Genomic DNA, 22,715 nt, shown 5'->3' with positions numbered 1-22,715 from the left:
AGATACCTTGGATAACAGCTCTTTTCCTCAGATATGAACATCCTCCTTCCACCTTTTTCTAGAAAAGACACGACGAAGAAAATGCAAAACCCAATGAAATAGTCACCTCCGCATTAATGAGACCCTTTACCTAATTTTAGCCACATTGAATGCTGAATGACTGGCCTAAACAGTGGGAACACCCCACAAAAGTCTTCCTTCATGATCAAGAAATGGCAGAGCAGAATCTTGATGGGACAAGTATCCCAAAATCCAACTAGGAGCCAGACAACTAGAGGATGAGAGAAAGTGGCTATAAAAGGAGGAGGAGGGCAATAGGGGAGGGGGTTTAGAAAAAATGAGAGAGAAAGTTAAAGCTAGAACTAGAGAGAGCTAAGAGAGTTTTTCTTCCTAATTTTGTTCTTTGAATCTTTCTTGTATACCTTGGGAACCTTGTTCCTCCATATATAAAAGCTTGTTTAGGTCTATTTCTCTCTTTTAATTTACTGCCCGATCTTCCCTTCATGGATCTTTTTCTCGTCTCTTAGAAATTAGTTGTGCAGTTCAAGTACATTCATCATTGTTCTCTTTTTGGGTGCTTTTGACCCCCACAATAATAATAATAATAATAATAATAATTATTATTATTATTATAAAAAAGTGTTTTATAAGTTCGTATCCCACTCTTATCTACAAAAATAACAATAATGTATTTTATTAGTTTGTTTGCCATTAGTGCTATTATGGATTTCTCCCCATCAAATTTTGTGGGCATAGGCATGACTTTGGCCATCTTTGACCTCGCTGGATGCTATAAACATTCATATCAGATGTGCTAAAATAGGACTAGGTCCAAAATTTACCCAATGAACCGAAAAAAAACCTTCACCAACTTATGTATCCATGAAGCAAGATAGGATTTAGCCACACTGATTGTGCAAATTTTTACAAGCCACTATAACTTATGCAAAACAATTTTTTATTATTATTTTGCATTTCCCAAGGGTGAAGGAAAAAAATGAATTGTGATGGTTGTGACTAAAGAGAACTAAAAAAAATTAAGAAAATTGATATTTCAATAAAATGAAGTACCATAATAGATAATCTAATGTGGTTGTGTTGAGAAGTAATTACGTAAAAAATAAAATAAAATTAAAAAAAAAAAAGAAAAAAAAAAAGAGAGACAGGTTCTTATGCTAAAATATATATAAAATTTTGAACAAGGTTCATGTAAAAACAAACCTCACCAAATTTTCATACTAGATGATGTGAAAGCTAAATTATCATGACATAAAAAAAAAAAAAAAAAAAAAAAAAAAAAAAAACATTCTTGGGAGCGTGCTGCCACATCATTTTCTATGAAAATTCGTACAGATCATTAGCATGTATAGTAGTCTTTGAAAGCACATCAGGATGTTAGATCAGATGATTTTGTTCTTTTTGTCTATTGGGATTGTACAGTTTCTCACATCATCCATGAAATACAATTTACAGCCACATAACAAAAGATACAAGTTGGAATACAGGACTGCTTGCAGTTATTCCATATCTATTTGTGTACAACAGGGAGAGACTTTTGGATTGAGAAACTTCATGCACAAAACCACAACTGTACTGGCCTGCACAAACCCTTTCACGTGAACTCTAAAGTCAGGCAAATGGGACATGATTATCCTTGCTAAATGCCAACAACAAAGCTCATGCTTTGTATGAATATCAACCTGAAATCTTCTCAAACCCCACTGCCAATTTTAAAATTTGGAAAGGAGGTTGCTTCTCGAGCTTCAACTGCTGATGCTGATTCTTTCTTGTCTAACCCAAAAAAGGAGCAATTTTGAAATGCATCCAGACTGCTGGCTATTAGACGGTTCAAACCACTAAGGCTATCACTTAGAATCAAATCTTCACTATGGTATTTTGAAGACGGTATATCCAAATCTAGCGGTCCTAGAGACTCCGGCTGCAATATGGAAACCGTGAAATCAAGTCAACTATCCATTAAAGCCTACCGAATGTGTAAATAGCAGTTCATATTTCTATGATACACAAATTTATGTCAGTAGTTCTTATTACATCATCTTGAAACAGGGTACATAGAAATGCATTAGTTTTGCCAAAATGGCCTTGCTTCTCAGGTGTAATTACGGTGGCTTTCAGAATATGAACCAGCAAGCTCTAGGGGGGCTCTTGGGCTTAAAATAACAGGAGAGAAAAAAAAAAATGCTCTAAAGGAATCATACCCAATATATGTCTGCTAGTGTGTTGAAATCCTTTGCCGAATTGTCCAGGATATGTGGATCACACTGAGATTCATCCATAGGGTCTCCTTGCACAGGGTTTTCAACAGGCTTCTCAACTTCAGGTAATTCCTGCAGGAAAATCAGAAGATATTACATCTGTTTCAATCTAAAAGAGAATTTTCTTATTCCCAGGCAGTAAGCTAGCTTGATGAGAGGAGGACCATGTAAACAATACCTCAACCAAACAGCCAGTAACCTCCAAGCTTGTTGGGGAAGTCTGTTTGCAGGAGCCTGGAGGAGCAACACTGGACAAAGTTGGATCGACCTGCCGAAGAACAAGGTTCCTTTTAAATGAGAAGGCATCACAAGTTTCTTCAGCATCCCAGATGGAAGATGCATGGGATGGCATAGTTGGTTGATATCCCATCTTGTCCTGATGTTTAGATATGTGAGCAGCAATGGCAGCATCAAATGAATCACAACTGAATGGAATCTGCTGAAGGCATTGAGAGCTTTCGGCAACAGGTTGGTCAATGCAATTAGCATCAATATCATGAGAAACTCCTGAAAGTAGATCTCCGATGCTAATGTTTGTAAGGCTATCAGCCCACTCCCCAGCTGATATTGCAGTACTAGCACCTAATCTCAGGTCATCCTAAACATAGTACAACAACCATCAAATTTTAGTCCCAAAATATTGGGGTCATCCTAAACATAATACAGACCAAATTAGAAGAATAAAAAAAAGACACCATATACATGGATACTTGTCATAACAGCACTTTTAGACTTCAAAAATAGGTGCTGCCATTCAACTTTCAACAAGACACTATTAGAATGACGGCAGAAAATCTTTATACAAGTAAGGCACCATCTGGTACCCATGGCAATTTTTATACTCTTTCTAGTTACATGAGGATAAGCATTTCAGTGGTCAACATTCTCTGAAGTCTGAATACGTCAAATTTCAAACACTACAGTCTGAATCCAGTTAATAGAGACACTATGTTATGTAAACTAGATAGAAGAGGGAGAGTCACTTAAGATAGTTTGGCCATTTTCAGAGGAGAACAATTAATGCACAAGTGAGAAAGAGTAAGTTGATTCATGTTGAGGGAAAGAAAAAAAGGTAGAGGGAGACAAAAATTAACATTAATAGTAGTAAAAAAGAACATGTCAATTAAGGAAGTAACAGAGAGTATGACTTCGGATTGAATAGAATGACAGAAAATATTACTTGTGGCTGACCTTGACTAATTTGTTGAGGATTCATACTTAACCCCCAAAAAATTTGGGACTTAGGCTTGGTTTTTGTTGATGGGGGACGGGAGGGGAGGGGGATTAGAATGTTGAACAAGAATGCCACTTCATGGGGTTAAATTCCACAAAGCAGTAGCAAAACAATAACAATGATTGTTGAGACTTGAGAGTATATATTATCACATATAGAAAAGAACTATCTTCTATCATTGGTCCTTTTTTAGTATATGCACATGAGGCCAATTCTTAAAATCTGTAATTGTGGCCCCTACAAGATTTATTTCTGTGCTTATCATTATCACCCATATTTTTGAAGATATTGAGAGACCTTTAGATCTTTTGAAGTCTCTGCTAGTTGGGCCCTTGTTTGAGTGGTCTTGTATTTGGGGTTTTATGCAATGAATTTCCATTTCAACTTTCCTACAATCTATTAGTATTTCTTATTGATTTGTTTGTAATTGTTTCAAGTACAGTGTGTTCATGATCATGAACACCCATATTTTTGAAGATATTGAGAGACCTTTAGATCTTTTGAAGTCTCTGCTAGTTGGGACTTTGTTTGAGTGGTTTCGTATTTGAGGTTTTATGCAATGTATTTCCATTTCAACTTTCCAACAATCTATTAGTAATTCTTATTGATTTGTTTGTAATTGTTTCAAGTATAGTGTGTTCATCATCGTGAACACGACATACTTTTTTATTCAATAAAACTTCTATAACTATAACCTATAAAAAAAAATAAAATAAAAAATAGATAATTTCTAACCAGTGTTTTTCACACTCTCAAAATGTGAAGCAGGATTAAAATCATGAACATGCACAAGAAAGGTGGACCATATTTCTAACTTTTAAGATAAGGCTACATGAATAGGATACTTAGTATATTATATGGGGTCGCAAGGCCCTCAAGGGTGCACAGGTTGGAAAACTGCAATCACACCAGTGAGCTGACACAAGACAGTGATTAATGGAAGAAATATAAGCATGGGAAAGGGGAAGGAAAATCACCAAATCTTCTAATTGTCTCGTGACAGTCCCATCACCAGCCTCCTTTCTGTTCCATGATATATTTCCTGCAGGATCAGCAGATTCTGCAAGTTTACTGTTTGGACCCATGCAATTGTAATTATTCATCTCACTGGGCACATCGATCGAGGGAGGAAGATCATTGTTCTCGTTCACTGATGTTAGTTGATCCTCATAGAGATCCACAGACCGATCATTAGCCAATGGTGCAGAGATGGGTGCTGAACCTATGTTGTTCCCCTTTATATTGTCCTTATTCACATTTTGTTCACCCAGAAAGCTGCAGGACGCTGTAGGTGATTGCAACACTGCTGATGCAAGCTCAGCATTGGAAAACCAACCATACCTTCAAGGAGAATTTATGTCATTTATAATGTTCAATGATGTAATCTGAAAGAAACGCATTTAATTGGACAAGAAATAAGCAGGAACCTTAAACGGAAAACAGGAGGCCTTCCTAGAACTGCATATACATCTGCAGCACTAACAACTGAGTCCTGTGTCCACCTCTGATAACCCACCAGGTTTTCCCTTTGAACACCATAAGGGAAAAGCATTAGCTCTCCAGCTGCAATACTTGAATTTCCCCATTTGCGATTTAGATGTTCCAATACTGATGATATCTTCTTCCGGGTACTAAGAGTGAGCTCCAGGTGAGGATTATGCTTATCCTAAAAGATGAACAAATGAAAAGCAATAAATTTACTTTTATGTATTGAACATAATCTGCCACTAAAACCTCATGCTACACTCATAAGATTTTTTTTTTGAATGCTCACCATTTCCAAGGATCTCCGAGTGCCATCATCAATTGGAAACAATTGGAGCTTGAGCTTCATAGAAGTAAGTATATTGTTCTCAACAAAATTTTGCGAAAAGGTAGGCAAAGGAGGCAGAACATTGCCAACATGATCAGAATCCTTTTGGCCTGGAAATTAGATTGGAAACAAATCATGCCATCAAAACCTTCACATGCCTAGAATTTAAATCCTTTCTAGAATAAAGAAAGAACAATTTGGCACCCACCTGGAGCACCTGGGTCATGTTCAACCTCTTTATCGGTAGCTGCCCGCTCCAAATGTTCAGCAGCATCTGCAACCAAAGAAACCCCAGCAATTGCGGCTTTTTCCCATTTCTTATACGCAGCTGATGAGGCAACACCTGCTAATCATCCAGTAGTGACAAGACGAAGAGAAAATTTATTGTTATAGCACTTTTTGAATGTCAAAATATGGGAATTTGCATTTTATTATTTACTGGAATATGTAAGAATAATACAAAGCAAACTTTACTATGGGGGTGGAGCATCTGTACTAATACAGGAATTTACAATTTATCAGTGCAACAGCTCCTTCACCAAACCCCATCCACATCTTATTTACATGACAGTAACAACATTGACATGCCGTCACCTCTAGGCAGAAAATTCGCAGTACCATTATCAGAGAATAACATGATAATAACTTGCATTGAACAAATTACCAATGCATACAATCAGATGGCCTGAAGGATGTCATATTCTAATTGAAAAGATCATCAGGCAGATAACTATCAAAATTGTAAAATAAAGAGATTATGCATTCTACCTTTTAATTATTTTTTTTTCTACAAAAACATAGTAACAAATAATTATATTTCAAAAATTTGGTGCCCACCCAGGTGGGGAGGAGATTACCTGGTTTCCGTCGTTGCCTTGCAGGTTTCATGTTAGTAGAGTCTCCTTTGTTGTTACTACGGTTAACACCTACATTAACATTGCGCTTAAATGAAGTTTTTCCAGATCCTAATTTTTGAATGTTTTGACTATCAACAAGAACCAGTTTAATTGTGCGAGCATCCTGTCCTGATCCTCTACTCTGGTTTGATACAGTGCTTGAAGCAGCAGGAGGAGAGTTTTCCCCCTGGGAAGGTCTCTTCTTTACATTCTTCCTCCTATCTTTCAAGAGTTGATGCTCCTTCATGGGAAAGATAATCAGTCAATCAGGCAATTCAGAAACTATAAACTTTATTTATAGCAAAGCAATCCAGGATGGAAAATAGACTGTCTTGACTAACCAAGGCTTCTATAAATATCTTAAATCTTCGAGGCTTCAAGTGAAGCTTTGAGGCTTTGCAGCTGTACTTCTCCAGTAAGGACCACCTATTACACAAATCTCAGTTTCAGAAAATAAACAAATCTTGATCATGCCAGACAAAATTTTCAAGGAAAATAGAAAATAATATGTTTATTAAATAGAATACTGAATAAATAGCATTTTTACGAGACAAAACATTAAGAAGAGTAATCAAGCTCTAAGAGAGAGAGAGAGAGAGAGAGAGACCAGATATATTCAACAACAAATTGAATTTGTAGGACCTAACATAATTGTGTCCCTAACATATATATTGGATACCCTGAATAGTTAAAGGAAACCCATTCACTTAATGCAATAAAAGCTATCCAATGCAAATAATAGATGTATCCAAAGAAAAACAATCCCTTTAGGGTTTAGCATTACCATCGAAGCATTGCAGCATTAGTATCTTTAGAGTTCTTGGCATCCAGACACAACGCTGGACCGAGCAGCTTGTTCATACGTCTTACAAGTCGGTAGTAATAATGTCTAACCTGAAAGTTACGTATGTATTATGTCAACAAGGGAACACATTCAAGACTTACAGAGCAACACATGAGAATAATCAGAAGAAAAATGTGAGGGCAAATACCTGATCTTTGTTTTTACTTTGGACGCGGCGAGTGATCTTCTCAAAATTCTGAAGTGAATTCATATCGTATTTAGTGAATATCATAAAGTGAAAAATTCAAATGCCAAAATACAAATGGACAAAAACATGCCTTGCCGACTTGTCGTAGTGCAGTGAAGAAACTTTCCTCCTCTTGACGTGTCCAAGCAGCCCATTGCCGCGTGGGTCTTTTTGCTGCATTAGGCAGTAATATAACAATCAAATGTGGGGCTTTCTACATCCCAAGGTAGCACATTCTCTAATTCACCTATAATAAGAAATAGAATTTATTTAAATAATAACATACCAGGCTTCTTAGGCTGGACATAATTTGCAGTGGACGAGGTTACATCAAGATCCCCATTCTGAACTGATATATTCTCTGGATGAAGGTGTGACTCAGAGGGCAAAGAGACCTGTAACTCTGTCTGCATGTTATAGACATTACAAGAAACTATATACTCATGTTCTTTGGATTCAAACAACTCCAAGCAGTGATCCGTTTTGATCTCCAACGTGGTCCAAAGTCCAAATGAAGCAACCTAGTAATAGCAAAAAAACAATTGCTTAGCATCCAAAATATATTGAATTTAAGCAGAAAGCAAGCTATCTTGAATTATTAGGAGCATCCATTGTAATCATACATATAAATGTTCACATGCAATGGAGACATGTAATCAAACCCAAAAGTGCCCCTCCTCTCCCACGCAATAAAATTTATGGGGGAAATATAAGCACTCTCATTATTAAGTGGGTGCAAGAAATTTCATGAACCTTTAAAATGCATAGATGTAACTTATAGCCATTAAGCTTGTGATATGACTTTTACCCAAAAAAAGAAAAAGAAAAATTGTAATCTGACCGGTCAGCTACCTGTAATCAAATTCATATTCCTAGTACACAGAAATTGAAGAAAAACTCAAGTGCACAGTGAAAACTCAATTACCCATGGCATAACAAATCAACAACCAAAAACGTCTATTAATCACTCTGAGAGTAACAATACTTTCTGCAAGATAAATATAGTAAACGTAAATTGCCCCCAAATTGCCATCGGGAAGGTGCAAGCATTGTAATAGATCGACTTTCTAATCTTAAATTTCCGTTCCTAAGAACCAGCGTAAACAATTAACTCATTCTACCAAGTCTAATGCAGATATTCCATTCCTAGGGTATCGTCCAATGTGATCAAAACAGCCATTACAAGCATTCAGATGAATCAGCTATAAGTACATTGATTCAATCTCCAAAAACAATAAATTTAATTCACCACATAAACAATCACAACAATAACAATTTCGGGTTTTGTAATTATTCTTTCAAAAGAAACCTAATTGCTAAACAACCCAAATTTAAAGCCAAGAAACGTAACACAATAGCATTGCTTTCAGCCTAGAAAACCTAAAAAACAAAAAACGAAATTCAATCAAGTAACTTAGAATTAAACTCCGTTTGGTAGCGGAGAAAATGTAGGAAGTTTAAAACACATTAGAATTCTGAACCTTCAACAATTCGTAATACCCGATCCAAACAACAAAATTTTCAACTCGAACTGTGCATTGTACAACAACTTGATTAAGTTGAGTTTAATCGTTTTAATCAAACACAACACAAAAAAATTCAAAAAAAATAACCTAGTTTCATTATTTCTACCACTATTTTCTCAGCAACCAAACAAAGGCTAGGGTTTCAAATTACACAGTTTGACTTCAAATACAAGCTTCCAAATTACGTGAAAATAAAATTTGAATCTGAGAAAAAAATCGAATTGAAAAAAAATACCTGAGAGAAAATTTCGAAGAATACAGAAAACCCTAGAACCGTACGCTGAAGCTTTGAGTATCGAACAAAAGCAATGGAAACCGGAGAGAATCTTCCGACAAACCTCTACAGTTAGAGAGAGGGAAAGAGAAAAAGAACGAATTTTACTTTGGAGAAAAGAAAAAGAAAAAAAAAAGAAAAGCAATTAATTATTTTTCTTTAAAAAAAAAAGGGCTAGTGTTTTTTTTAAGTTAATTTTATTCAAAGGATTAAAAAAGAAAAAAGTATATTACATAAGGGTTTTTGTTTTTGTTTTTTTTGTTTTTGATTTTTCAAACTTCGTTTTTGGTGGCTAAGAAGGGCAAAGGGAAAGAGGGTAATACTAACACACAATGACCTATTCTTTTTTGCCCTTTTTATATTGTGACCTAATTGCTTTAAAAGTGGTAAGTGGTATATGAATCCTAGGTATTAAATTTTGTAATCTTTGAAGGTTTTTGTGCATTTATTATTCATAGTTTACTTGTAAATAAAGTAACTTAGAAGTTTGTTGTAGAAACAACGGTAATTAACGATAAAAGTGATGATTGAGAAGACGACAATAATCATTAATGAAATCGTGATTGTGGTGATATAAAATAAAAATTACAAACATTGATCGTGATCACATGATTAGGAAGATGACAATAATTGTTAATGAAATCTTAATTGTGGTAGTATAAAATAAAAATTGCAAACAATGATCGTGATCACATGAAAAAAAAGAAAAAAAAGAAAGCTAAATATTTTATTATAAAATAACATGGAAGTAATAAATATTACTCCTTACATTACTCACTATAACCTTACTTAAAAGGCATTATGTACTCCCATTAAAAAAAAAAGGCATTATGTACTTTATTCCTAATTTACATCTAAAAGACATATTATTCAATTTGATCAATTGAGCGGTTGGTATGTTAATAAGAAATTCTTAAATAACTCAAGAAAACATTACTACCATTTATCTTATAAGTAAGATCTTCCTACTTTATTTAGAGATGATATGATTCTCAAGAAATATATATATAGATGAGAACATACTATATTGGATCGATAAGCTATTCTAAGATATTATTCCTCATTGTAAGTGGTATGAATTTTAGATTTATATGAGAATTTTTTCATATTTTGTGATGAAAAAAAGTATCCCCCTCTTCTGCAAGCCTTAGAATAACACATATGATTTAACCTAAATTAAATTTGTTCCTAAATTGTTCGTGATAATTACTAATAAACACACATCTCCTATGTGAATTGATGTCGAAGTTCATTGATATTAAATTTAATAGTTGGTCAAGCTAAGGAGAGGAATCAAGACTTTGATTTGATTGGTAAGCAATTTATGACTTGTATTAAGATAAAATTTTGGAATTAGGAATGAAGAGGGACACAGAGTCCAAGGGGACAAGTTTTTCTTGGGATTAGAGTATAATTAATTATTTGTATGACCGTAAATTAACCAAATTACTATCCTCTATTGGTAAGCAATTTATGACTTGTATTAAGATAAAAATTTGGAATTAGGAATGAAGAGGGACACAGAGTCCAAGGGGACAAATTTTTCATGGGATTAAAGTATAATTAATTATTTGTATTACCGTAAATTAACCAAATTATTATCCTCTCTTGAAAACAACTTGTTTATATGTTACTTTATTTAGCGAAGGAGCCAAGTTTAAGGCAAAGTTTATGCTCGGTTATTAAACAAGTCGAGCTCAAATATAATAATGTATTGGGAAATAAGCTTATGAGTATAAGACTCAATTTAAGTGTGGGTTTAATGCTCAAGAAACAGAGGATAAAAAATGCTCAAAAAAAGAAAAATTAAGTGTGAGTTGATAATAACTTATTTAACTTTTTGTTAAATTATTTTTTGTTGAAAGTGTTCTAAGTATAATTGTATTAAAAAAAAAAAAGTGAGAAAAAGTGAGGTTTTAAAAAGTTATACATAAAAGCTGAACAAAAAAATTGATGTCAAACACGTACTAAACATATAGGATATTATATTTATATATATATATATATATATATATATACATGCATATAATATAATTATTAAACATGAGATTGAAATTATTGTTTGTACATTAGGGGGTAGCAATGTAATAATTTTGACAATTCTGTCTAATTTGCAAAAGCTAAAATGAAGAACTATCAAATCATTGTGAGGGCACAGCCTGTGCAGCCCATTAATCTAGGTTTGTATGGACTTTAAGTAGAAGTGGGAGCCGAATCCCATAGGTTGCTCTAGTCGGGTACATCTATTAATCTATTAATCTATTAATTAATTAACCTTGTCAAATAGGAATAGTTTCCACAAATGCATAATTAAGGAAGTGATCCCTACTACTAGATTAAAGAAAACCCCCCAAAAAAAAAAAAAGATTAAACAAAGAACAAAAATGCTCATATTGGACAAACCACATCATGCTTAAAGATAGAAGCACATTTTCCCTTTTCAAAGCACTTCATTATGGAGTATATTAGTAGAAATTAAGCACTTCTTTTATTAGATACATGAGCCAGAGAAGGATAAAGCACTTCTTATATTAGAAATTAACTCCAAAGGCATTATTCTTTCAAAAAAAAGAGAGAGAGAAAAACAGAAAGAAAAAAGAAAAGTAGAATAAAAAAGAAGGATAAAGCAATACCAATGGAATCCCTACATGCAAGTTACAAATACAGAAAAGTCAAGCTCAGAAGAACAATTTCAACTATGTACAAATTAAAATTAAGAATGAAAAACCTCAATAAGAGAAGCCTGAATTTTGAAAACATTAATGGCTATTTTTTTGAAACATAAAACTGTGTTTTTTTGTTATTATGGAACTATACTTTTTGTTAAGTGGAAGAGTACACGGGATTAATTCGAGAATACAAAAAAAAAAAAAAAATAGGTATCAATGCATTGAAATAAATAATGGCCATCACAAGAAAGCTTCAACAATAAAAATCTAATAAATATTTTAAAGGTAGCTGTCGAAGTGCCCTTTTCAATTGTTATGGAGCAAATAGCATAGGAATATTTTAGTATACCTCGGTGTCTTTGAAGGGTATAGTACCGATTATTTTATTTTCAGTTGTTTAATCTCCACAAGTCCTTTATGAATATAAATAAAAGGCTAAAAGTAAAATATAAATTTTTTATTTTTTATATATAGATATGATAGGATTTGACTCTATGACATTGTCTCTGGATAATAGTTTTTAACCATCAATGTTCATATAATCTCGAAAGATTAAACACCTTATTATTTGAGAGCTTCATAGCATAAATCCCAAAAGGAGAGTTGAACCAAAGGGTGCTGCATCATACTCTAAACTATCATAGGACAGGAACCCATCCATTTTTCCTTTTGATTGAAAGGATCATACATAAAAACCAATGCAAAAAAGAAATCTTTAATTTTCATTTGGATGACAAAGGAGAAATGGATGCAGCAGTATCCTGAAAGTCTAAAGCAGTTGCGAATTCAGGTAAAACATCAGCAGAATGAAGATTGATCCTACAACTTACAAACAAACTCAGGAGGTAGATACAAACATACATTTGGAAAACATGATCAAAATTTAAAGAAGAAAAAATAAATTTTAAGGAAACAGCAAGTTTTTGTTGAAGGAATGAAGCCCTTCCCTACTGCTTTCTTTTACATGTAGACATCATTGACAACTGCTGACAACCATTGGTAACTGGACCTGTCCTTTTTCATCCCTGCAAGTATGGACAGTTACCCAACATCTTCCTCCAAAGTTCATTTTCTAAGTTGCTCCAATCTATGAAGTAACAATTATACTGAAAAAGAGTCGCTGATTCCTCCACCAGTTTACTTCAGGCTATCCACCATATATAAATCCCATGTTAAATCACCCGGTGGAGTGCAATCCACACAGCTAGAAGTTCAACTGCCCCAGTCCCTTGTTGAAATAATCAAAATTCTGGGCGGATTGCAATAAGTTGCTGGTCGAACAACAGGCATAATTCTACCCAATTATGAATTGATAAATGTACTCAGATGCAGCAAATTACTAGTAGATAACAATTTCAAGATGATGTTGCTCGGAGAAAAATTGCCTTTAGGAAAGGATAGAGCCTTAATGCAGTGGCATTTGCTCACTTTCACATGCTTTTGAGAGGCATGAGACATCCCAATTAACTCTCCCGTTATATAATACAGCCATCTTTCCAGCAACTTCATTCAACACCGGTTGATTTTGAAAGCATTAATCTGTACATAGGGGCCCCACGATCTATAACATGTTGTTCCCAATCTGACCTAACTCCAAATGGGTTCTCCTCAAGCCACCCTCTATTAATTTCAGCATCTTGATCATGTACAACAGAAAGTTTACCATTGCCATATTTTAAAAATTGTTCTCTCATTCTCACAGCTACTGCTTCTATGTCAGATTGCAGAAAGACCTAGTAAATACAAGAAAAAAGATGGTCAAATAATCTATCTAGCTTTTGGACTTACAAACTGATCATGGCCTTTACTGATTGTCTGATCTTAAGCAAACCACAGCACAGTATGACAATGTGTGACTTCAGAAAAAAAAAAAAAAAAGATGAAATTATAATATACCCCTGATTTCCCAAGGGAATGCTGCTTAGAGTACCCCAAAAAAAAATTACAGCATTAGGCTACATGGAAACACTGTTACCTTTCCATCAGATGTAAGAAGATCTGCAACTGCTTCAACTAATGCCCTTTGCAGCATTCTCCATCTATATTCTGGTTTGTTAAAATCAGGATTGGGACACTATATGGAGAAAAAAAATCCTACTTAAATTACACATGCATTTAAATTTAGCAGTTGATGTTAAAGAAGGAATGAAATTACAAGAAAAAACAAGCCACTGTCATCAAATTTGCAACTCAATCGTACAGTACTGGCCTACTTTCAGTTTCATTTTCAAGGAGAAAGATTAAAGTGAATTGAGAACCTCATAAAAGACCCTCCCCTACCCCCTCTCCTTTACAAAAAGCTCACATGCACCTTTTTTTATAAGAAAAAATGGTATACCATGGTGAGGTTCCACGTCATATAAAAAAAATGGTATACATTTTTTTTCCCAATAGTGAGAAGCTACCCAATTGGCTTATGATAAGAAATCTGAAAATGAATATCTACCTCATTGGCTCATTCTGACACGAAAAAATAAGAATTGGTTTTAAAAAATTCTTCTCAATTTCTGGCATAGGCAGAGTAATTGGGGAAAGGATCTAGGGGGAGATGGAATGTCAAAGGTGCAGTTCTCAGTCCCACCCAGCTGTGATCTGAACTGGACAATAAGGAAAATGGCATCTGAACAATTCTAACCCCATGTTTCTACAAACTTCAGAAAGGAAAAGGAAGAGACCTTTCCTTCCCTTCCAAAATCCTCGTGCCAAAGTAACATTAGGGAGAAAGAAGTCAACATGTCCGGTCAAGATAAGTGAAAACCCATGATAAGCTACTACTACTACACCTAATAAATGGTGGTCATGGTGAGGAATGACAAAACAGGCGGTGAACACCGTTTTATAGACCTGGAGACAGCCAAGGGCAGTAGCAACTACATTAGAGGCAGCAGTTGTGGCAGGATAGCAGTGAAGTGTAGTTTTTGTTAGCATGGGGGCATTATTATTATAGCTCACGATTTGATGGTGGTGGCAGTGTTGGTGGTGTTTGCCGTAGAAGTGGTTGTTTGGAAGAGGCAAGAATGCTGTTAGCAGTGGCATACTCCTGATGATCCTGGTGGTGGAAAAAGTTCCCAGAACAGTGGTTGTGAGATGGCATTGGGGTGGAAAGGGTGTTTGGTTGTGGATTGATGATGCCTTGGAGGGGCCAAGGTGACTATAGTGGAGGTAGCAGTGATGATGAGAGGAACTATGGTGCTGGTAGCAGGTTACATAAATATCGGTACAGCATTGACAGCAGCAGGTTTTTTTCTTGGTTTTTTTTTTTTGGGGGGGGGGGGGGGGGGGTGGGGGGTGGTGGTGGTGGTGTTCAGTGGCAAGGGTGGTGTGGTGACCCAGTGGGGGAGGTGCCATCTAACGGCCATTACGGCAAGATCTGTGGGGAGCAGGTTAGGGGCATTAGTGGAGGTGGAATTGGATTCTCTACTCTTTAGGTCCAAATTTCTCACTTTAATGAATTGCATAAGTCATAATGTAAAACATGTAATATCAAATCCAATACAAAATGTTAAAGATTATTCTTCAAGAAGTCAGCTTGACTAACTGATGGTTGATTTTTCTGAGAAATCATAGTCAACGCGTAAAAGGACATGATCTAAACAGTTCTATTATGCATAAAATCATTCCCTACACTTTAGTTTGTAATTCTAACCTGTATTGAAACAAGAACCAACTTTCCAGGGTAACTAGACACTATGGAACAAAATGTTGACGTTGCATTTGTCGCAATGAAGTACCTAACACAGAAAAACCAAGAAGACAGCTAAGATGATTGAATAAAAACTTGTAGTCCATAGATTTGACACAGACAATCATAAATATTTTAAACCAGCTATGAAAAATTAAAATCAATAAAACCCCAAAATATGCTTGCTGCCAAAATTTTCATCTTCAACCTATAATATTTGAGACAAGAACAGTTTTCAATGAAAAAAAATCTTCCTATAACAACTCATAATCAATCAACTACATGATCTACTTTTCTAAATGTAAAAGACACCAATGGTGTCATTCTCCCCATCGAACTTGAAACCAGAACTTATGACTTTGGAAGATACAGATAACGAAAGTCTAAGGGGGTGTTTGGCACTGTTGTTTAAACAACATTACACGTATTTCTACACATTTTTTCACCCACACGTATTTCCACAAAACAACAACAACGTTACTAGAAATCTCTTACCAAACAGGCCCCAAGTTTCACACAAAACACAAAAAATGCTGGTAGAATCAATATGCAAAACTTAACCCAGAGGTTTAGTTAGACTGAAAAATTAATTTTTGTCACAGGTACCATAAATGTAGTGCAGCACTACAACTCAACAACCCTTACCCATTCTTAATGGTAGATTGTTGAACAGAATCTAGACAACGCCTTACGAGCTGAAAAAAATTGTAAAAAATAATTATCAACTATGATGAGTCTATGATTTAAGCAACAAGGGGAAAATAAAAAAAGCGAAAACCTTTTCATTAATCTCTAAACCAAGAAAATTCAAATCCTTCCTCTTTATAGCCATCCCCAGAATAAAAAGTCCATTACCTGTCATTCATAATTCAAACGTCAGGAAAGAACCAGTAATTGCAGACTCTGTTGCTTTTAAAAAAATAAAAAATAAATGTTTAGGAGCTTCTGAAGAAGTACCACTTCCAATATCAACTACCAAAGGTTGCATTGGATCACAGTAGGTAGCGTTCCAATTGATCTCAAATGGGTATGTCTGCACAAAGCAACTACATATAAGAAATTTGAACAGTAATCTATTATTATATGATGGAGTGCTGAACTTGTAAGCCCTTTGCTCGTTCAGTACAACTTATTTTCCAGCTTTTTGAAAATGAGGTTGTTTGGAAAAGCTGTATCTAGGCAAAAGTGAAGTTTAAAATAGTTGTGCTTTGTAAAAGTGCATTACCAAACTTGCACTCCCCTTAAGTGAGAATAGATGAGTCAGATCTCTTAGCTATCCTGTTTTCAACTGGATATTGCATATTCATAATCATGTTTGGCCCTTGACATGAAAAGTAACGGCCTTTATCCTCAGATATGAAGCAAGAATCCCAAGCAGTTGTGATTCATATGATTCCAGAAAGGCACATGGAGTATGGAATAGGTCAAAGAGATTGAACCTTTAGGCATGGACATATTAAAACTTAATGTTAACATGATCTTTATCTGCTAAGGTCAATTTTGTGTGGGCACAAAACAATAAAGAGTTGTAAAATCCCTTTGGGACTGTTTAGACATACTAGGCAATATGATTTAATCAATCCACTGTTTTACATAGCTTCGGTATGCGTTCAATAACTTCCCACCAGCAAGGGGTAACATTCCAGATTTTACAATACAAGTATTGACATGACTTAACAATATTAACCAACAATAAATGTTGTTTGATGAAATTTTTTTTCACCGCATCAAATGGCAAACATCATTCAATTACCTCCAAAATTGAGGGTAAGGTTGCCTACTAATCACCTCTCTCATACCCTGTAGAAGTGAGAACCTTGTGTAGTGGAAATGACCTTTCTAAGAATTTGATTGTAAGTCCCACTAAATGGTAAATCCAACCATGAGGGGTAAAAGTGACACATGCAGAAGTGACAATCATTGATTTTTTTTTTTTTTCATTCTATAATCCTGGTTCAACAAAATGCCCTTTTAAGTTTTTTTTTTTTTGCAGCAGCAGAACTGATAAAAAAAATTAATGGAGCATACCCTATCTAAGGCCGTCACCCCTGGAAGCTTTCTTCCTTTGAGAAATTCCCATACAACTGAAGCATTCTCAAGCATATTAAATTCAGAAATGGAACTTGATTCCTGCATTATCACTTTGCATGCCATATTCCCGACAACGGTTAAATCACAGTTGCTTTGACTTAGAAGATCAAGCATTTGAGCCAATTTAGATGCTCCATTTGTATGTTGATTTGAGTTGCTGAATTTCACTGGACCAATCCATATAACTTTCTGTAACACAATAAAGAGTAAAGATGTCAGGTAGGTCTGAACATAATGAAAGCAGCAACAACAGCAAATTATTCCCAACATAAATTCATCATCAAATAAAATAATAATCTACTTAAGAATGAAATTTGCTGCTTATTATCCATTAAAAAAAAAGATTAAATATTTATGAGTTCTTTCTTTTTTTTTCTTTTTTTTTGTTTTTTAAATCAAACAGTAATAATAGGCTACACAATGGAAGGTAGCCTTCTCCTTCCCAAATACCTTCCCTACCACAGATGAACCCAAGACCTTCCCCTATTAAATCATATCAAGCTTGTGAAATTTTTGATATCTCTCTCCAGGACTAAGTTCAGCATGCTATATATAGACAGAGATTAAAGTATAACCATGTGTTTTAACAGTATCTTATATGCATTAAAATTTTAAAAATTCATAATAGCCATTTGTGGTGACAGTGGATGTAATTCTCACAAATGAAAATTTGGACTCATTTGGTTCTATTCGTATTTTACCTTGCATTCTGTAAGCAAGGAGTTTATCTCGCCCAATGACATAGGCCCAAGATCCACAGGTACCCAACCTAAAACAAAAGGAATTTTGGATAAATAATTAAAAAGTAAAAAATTATTATCATTTTGTGGAATGTTAATTACAAAATTGGAACCACCAAAAAACTATGATGTTAAAACCCACCCTATCTACCAATTAGAGATATTCTTTCATTCTTTTGCCAGTTTGCAATTTCACACATTGAAAACACATGGTACTTGGTGAATCTAGGAAATAAAGATAGTAGTTATCTAGCATTCTATTAGTCATTGATACAAAATAGCACCAAGTGCCACACAGGCTGTGGTAACAAAATATTGGACTTTTAGCTCGGCATATAATGAATTCTAGATCCTCACTTGCATCCTTCAGATCACTTCTTATATGATTGGTGGTGCACAACTTGCAATTAGACTTATTAATTATTAACGGGAGAGGGAGTTATCCTTTTGAAGGGTTATGGGACCACAAGTATTTTGACCAAAACCAGGTAGAAACTTGTCAAGAAATAGATCAGCACATTTTTGGTAATACTTAAGATAGCCCTGATAGGTTATGACATGCGTGAAACTTGAATGATTGCACCAATGAGAAAGGTGATGGATAATGAAATGAATCACTAAAAAGATGAGAGGGGAACTGGGAAGGAGAACTATGTATTGTTAACAGGTCTCAAGTTATACAACCAATTTTAACTTCTTCAGTAACTACATATGCAAGAGGGAATCCACTAATTAATTAGTCAGCATTCATGAGAATTACATGACCCAACACACCAAATGTTTATTAAGTGAGAGATATACATATAAACTGTTGTTTAACCCACACCCTAACTTCAAATCAACCACCCTTTGCATTTTAAAAAAACTATCAAATAGCAATACCAAATATAGCAGCCGTTTTTATTTTCGATTGGTAAGGTACACGTGAACACAATGGGGTTTGAACACACAACATCACCCTTCACCTTGCTCTTATAAGGGGAGAAGGTGCCATTTGAGCTAGAGGTTATTGGGAAAAATATAGCTGCAAATGGTTTGTTATCAATAATCAATGGGCTCATATTAAACTGGCCTCTAATACTCATTGGGTTAATAGATAAGAAGATTGTAAAATCTGCATAATCTAGTCAAACAGATGAAGTAGACAGGGACATCTAAACTACAATTTTCCTAATTGTTACAACTATGATTATATAAATATATAGAAAACCAAGAAAAATCAACATTAAATGATATATCTTTCCTATATGTTGATTTTGTGGAGAATACCACAAGGAACTTGCAAGTGTACAATGAAACCCAAAGGGCTGGTCTAGTGGTTCTTTGGCCTCATGTGATCCATGAGGTCCTGGTTCAAGTTTCCTAACCAACACCTTAGGCAAACCCAAGGATTCTTCCCGGTAATCACCCAAGTGTGTGGGACTAGGGACTGCACAAACACCTGAGGGATTAGTCAAGTGCTCTAAAAGCCCTACACACCCACATGGCCACATCAGCAAAAAAATAGTGAACAACAAAATTCTTCTCATGTACTATGTCCTCACAGCCAAAATCCTAAAAACCAGTGAAAAATAATGGGAGTTAAGACAATAAAGAAACTAGATAGTTCAGGTATGTCAATCAACTCCTATCTTCTAAACCAAATAGATAAGTTTTGGTCTTAGACAATCCCCACCCCCTAGAACTTTTCTATTATTAAAAAGACTATCTTTTTGAAATAGATAGCCTTTTAATAATTGAAAGAGCACGCGGGCGCGCACGTGTGTGTGTGTGTGTGTGTGGGTGGGGGGGGAGGGGGGTGCGTTGTTGTTTCCTAACCATCACATTTTTTACAGCACTTTTATGCAAAAGTGCTTGATCAAATTGACTTGTGATGAGGGTTACTAATTCATAAAAAGTCCAATCATTAAAAAGTAAATGCAAAGTTAATGTTCCTGGGTGAATTAAAAGCAATCTTACCATCCAAAATGCTATGAGCAGGAAACAATTCCAATTTCCCTGGAAGACAATCATTCTTGCACCAAAAATCTTTTGGATAGAGGATTTGAATATCTCTATTCTGTGCAAACCAGACTATATCTAAAGCTTCTCTGAGTGCCCCATGTTCCACAAAATTTAAAGGAACGGATACTCCCAATGCATGCATTATTTGAAATGACATCCATCCAACAAAGACCAACCCATCACATCTAGAAGCCAAAAAATGCAAGGCAGCTGCTTTGTCAAAGAAATTACCCCCTCCAATCTGCATTGCATACATACCAAGTCTAATACAGAAATTAATATAGAAAACATCTAAGGCTTCTAGAATATACAGAAAATTTTAGCTATTAAGCAAAAAAAAAAATTTAATTTGTAAACAGCAGCAGTAGAGACATACAACAGCAACATAAGGATTTCTGCTGGTTTCTGCAACCTTCTTTAGCTGACATAAGCTCTCCTCAAGGTAAAAACCAGCTACACAGGAATGACAAAAGCGAGTAACACCAACGGTTGATGCAAGGATTTTATGAGACTGGGAAAAAGAGTCATTAACAAAAATATCAACTCCTGATGATAACATTTGAGCAAACTTTGAACAATTGGCAACTTCCTCTTTAAATTCAGAAAGATTCTCAAGAAGAAAGATATCTGCTTTTTCAAGGCCTTCCATCTTTGGTGGTATGTTACAAGAAATGCAGCTTACTGGAACAACTTTGCATTGAAGGATTGATGACAAGAAATCTGAAATATAGACCTTCAAGCATTAATTCCAAAGCAACTTCCTTAAATTAATGAAGGATGTAGAAATTTCAATTTTGAGTTAAGGCAGTAAACATCTATTATTAATGAACCAGAATTGAAGGGTCCTAAATGTAAAACTAAATCAGAGGCAGGAAGTGATTTAGATATTACCTGCAACAGACTCTGCAAGAACAAGTTTTGGGTTACTTGTTACGCTCCAGTCACTCGCTAGAATTACTTTGGCCCCAGCTTCATATAAATACTTAATAGTGAAAAGCGCATTGGAGACTGGTTGGGTCTGCTGGTCCATTTCTTCCCGAAGCAATATGGTAGAATCAAATCTGACCATGACGACTTTTGAAGCAAGCCTCTCCTTGGGCAAATTTCTAAGAGTTTGTATGTGCGGGATAGCATCCAATTCTCCTCCATTACAAAGATAAGCCGAAGGGAAAAACCCAGTTTTAACAGTAATGCCACAGCTGACCTACAACATTAATTTTCAGAGACCTCAAATGATGCAGTGAAGCCAATACTATTACAATAACTGGAGGACACATTTCTTAATCTTCTTCCACTAAAAATTCCCAATATGAAATTTTGTATATTTGAGTATAACACACACTATCAATTATTGAACAGCAATCTCTTAGGGGGGGTTCTTTTTGTATGCTTCTGTTGTACTCTAGTTTCAAAAAAGGTCATTATTTTACAAAAGAAAACTGGGATAAACCGCCAAACAAAAATCAGATGAACAAACTGAGCAGAAAATAAGAGATAAGCTTCTTTTCCATTCCAATGTTACATAGCATGGAAGTAGTTATTCTCACAAATAGGCACTAGGCAACTAACTATATAAAGTGAGAATAAGAATTAAACAGTTTACAATTGTTACCACAAATAGGACTAACTTTGAATAAGCACAAAAAAGAAGTGGGACATTATTATAGTACCTTAAATTTGAAAAGACTTTCAACACAACCAACTACCTCACCTGTCAAAATTAAGCTCCACAGTCTCAGCAAATTAACATGAGGAAAAAAAAAAAGACAAAAACACAAATGTTGAAGTTGTTTTTAAGTTGTATAACCTGGGAAAGACAATTGAAGACCATGGTAATGGTGTTTCTGAAGAGCACAGTTTCCTACATATGAACACTGTTTTTGCTGAAACAACGTTGTGGGTCTATCTTTGTAGAAACTGAATTTGTTTAAGAAGAAAGTTGGTTGTACTAGATTAAGAAGCTGACCCATTAAAATGAAACTGTAACTGTAAGTGGCATTGATTAAATAAAATAAGAAATACCACAGAAGAATAGCAAGAATCTCAAAGAATGCAACTGGGTATCCAAAACTTTCATTTTTATCTTCTAATTTCTTGTTCTTAAGAGCAGGGGATGACGTAGCGTTTGGGTTTCACTGGAAGATGTCGAAACGTTGCGTTTTGCTAAATAAGAACCGGTTTGTAAATTAACGAAACAATGTGTGCCGTTGTCAACGTAGCACTTTTTTTTTTTTTTTACCAAACCTAACATAAAATTGTATCCGGTTCCGGACCATTGTTTCAGTTTATCCCACCTGAACCCAAAAAAAGATATTAAAATGTATTTTGTGTTTCATATGTATGCAACAAATGTCTCATAGATCGATGTGATTTATTCATTGAGTGACTTAAATGTCTCACTACATATACCTGCAACATGGAGGTATAATTTTTTCGTGGGGTTACTGGGAAACACAAGTACTATGGAGGATATCACAAA

The 22,715-nt window shown here is 35.0% G+C and overlaps 2 protein-coding genes across 7 annotated transcripts; both read right to left on the bottom strand.

The window, feature by feature from the left end:
* Nucleotides 1–1,293: 1,293 nt before the first annotated feature.
* Nucleotides 1,294–9,197, bottom strand: LOC115952911 (TSL-kinase interacting protein 1). Of its 3 annotated transcripts, XM_031070261.1 has the most exons (15): nt 9,012–9,197; nt 7,537–7,771; nt 7,342–7,424; nt 7,212–7,259; nt 7,004–7,113; nt 6,561–6,645; nt 6,181–6,460; nt 5,532–5,669; nt 5,285–5,433; nt 4,938–5,176; nt 4,488–4,851; nt 2,455–2,874; nt 2,220–2,348; nt 1,874–1,939; nt 1,294–1,791 (listed from the first exon to the last, which is right to left on the bottom strand). In XM_031070261.1, the coding sequence occupies exons 2-15, from the start codon at nt 7,661–7,663 to the stop codon at nt 1,696–1,698; spliced, it is 2,334 nt and encodes a 777-aa protein (XP_030926121.1). In that variant the 5' UTR covers nt 7,664–7,771; nt 9,012–9,197; the 3' UTR covers nt 1,294–1,695. The 3 variants fall into 3 exon arrangements, with proteins under 3 accessions (XP_030926121.1, XP_030926119.1, XP_030926120.1); XM_031070259.1 differs by having other exon boundaries at nt 1,297–1,939; XM_031070260.1 differs by having other exon boundaries at nt 1,297–1,939; nt 5,532–5,666.
* A 3,213-nt stretch (nt 9,198–12,410) lies between these two features.
* LOC115953360 (phosphoglycerate kinase-like) lies at nt 12,411–22,346 on the bottom strand. 4 transcript variants are annotated; one of them, XM_031070987.1, is made up of 14 exons: nt 22,044–22,343; nt 21,907–21,947; nt 21,128–21,440; nt 20,919–20,956; nt 20,613–20,747; nt 20,192–20,477; nt 18,194–18,261; nt 17,430–17,681; nt 16,359–16,434; nt 16,180–16,256; nt 16,047–16,096; nt 15,366–15,450; nt 13,695–13,793; nt 12,411–13,452 (listed from the first exon to the last, which is right to left on the bottom strand). In XM_031070987.1, exons 1-14 carry the CDS (start codon nt 22,204–22,206, stop codon nt 13,225–13,227), a joined length of 1,911 nt encoding a protein of 636 aa, XP_030926847.1. In that variant the 5' UTR covers nt 22,207–22,343; the 3' UTR covers nt 12,411–13,224. The 4 variants fall into 4 exon arrangements, 3 of the variants coding, with proteins under 3 accessions (XP_030926847.1, XP_030926845.1, XP_030926846.1); XM_031070985.1 differs by having other exon boundaries at nt 20,613–20,956; nt 22,044–22,342; XM_031070986.1 differs by having other exon boundaries at nt 13,359–13,575; nt 20,613–20,956; nt 22,044–22,346.
* Nucleotides 22,347–22,715: the final 369 nt, after the last annotated feature.

This window comes from Quercus lobata, chromosome 7 (genome assembly GCF_001633185.2).
Source record: "Quercus lobata isolate SW786 chromosome 7, ValleyOak3.0 Primary Assembly, whole genome shotgun sequence".
Lineage (NCBI taxonomy): Eukaryota > Viridiplantae > Streptophyta > Magnoliopsida > Fagales > Fagaceae > Quercus > Quercus lobata.
This window is presented reverse-complemented; position numbering and strand designations above follow the sequence as displayed.

Bases quoted from the DNA above. Each gene is read 5' to 3' on its own strand.
- LOC115952911 (XM_031070259.1), bottom strand. From the start codon at position 7,663: ATGCAGACAGAGTTACAGGTCTCTTTGCCCTCTGAGTCACACCTTCAT. The intron at 2,875-4,487 runs GTGATTTTCCTT...TACTATGTTTAG, and splicing joins CGAGACAATTAGAAGATTTG to GATGACCTGAGATTAGGTGC. The intron at 1,940-2,219 runs GTATGATTCCTT...TCCATATTGCAG, and splicing joins CACTAGCAGACATATATTGG to CCGGAGTCTCTAGGACCGCT.
- LOC115953360 (XM_031070985.1), bottom strand. From the start codon at position 22,206: ATGGGTCAGCTTCTTAATCTAGTACAACCAACTTTCTTCTTAAACAAA. The intron at 16,257-16,358 runs GTACTTCTTCAG...TATGAATGACAG, and splicing joins GGTAGTTGATATTGGAAGTG to GTAATGGACTTTTTATTCTG. The intron at 15,451-16,046 runs GTAAGGGTTGTT...TTTCTGTGTTAG, and splicing joins CAATCTACCATTAAGAATGG to GTACTTCATTGCGACAAATG.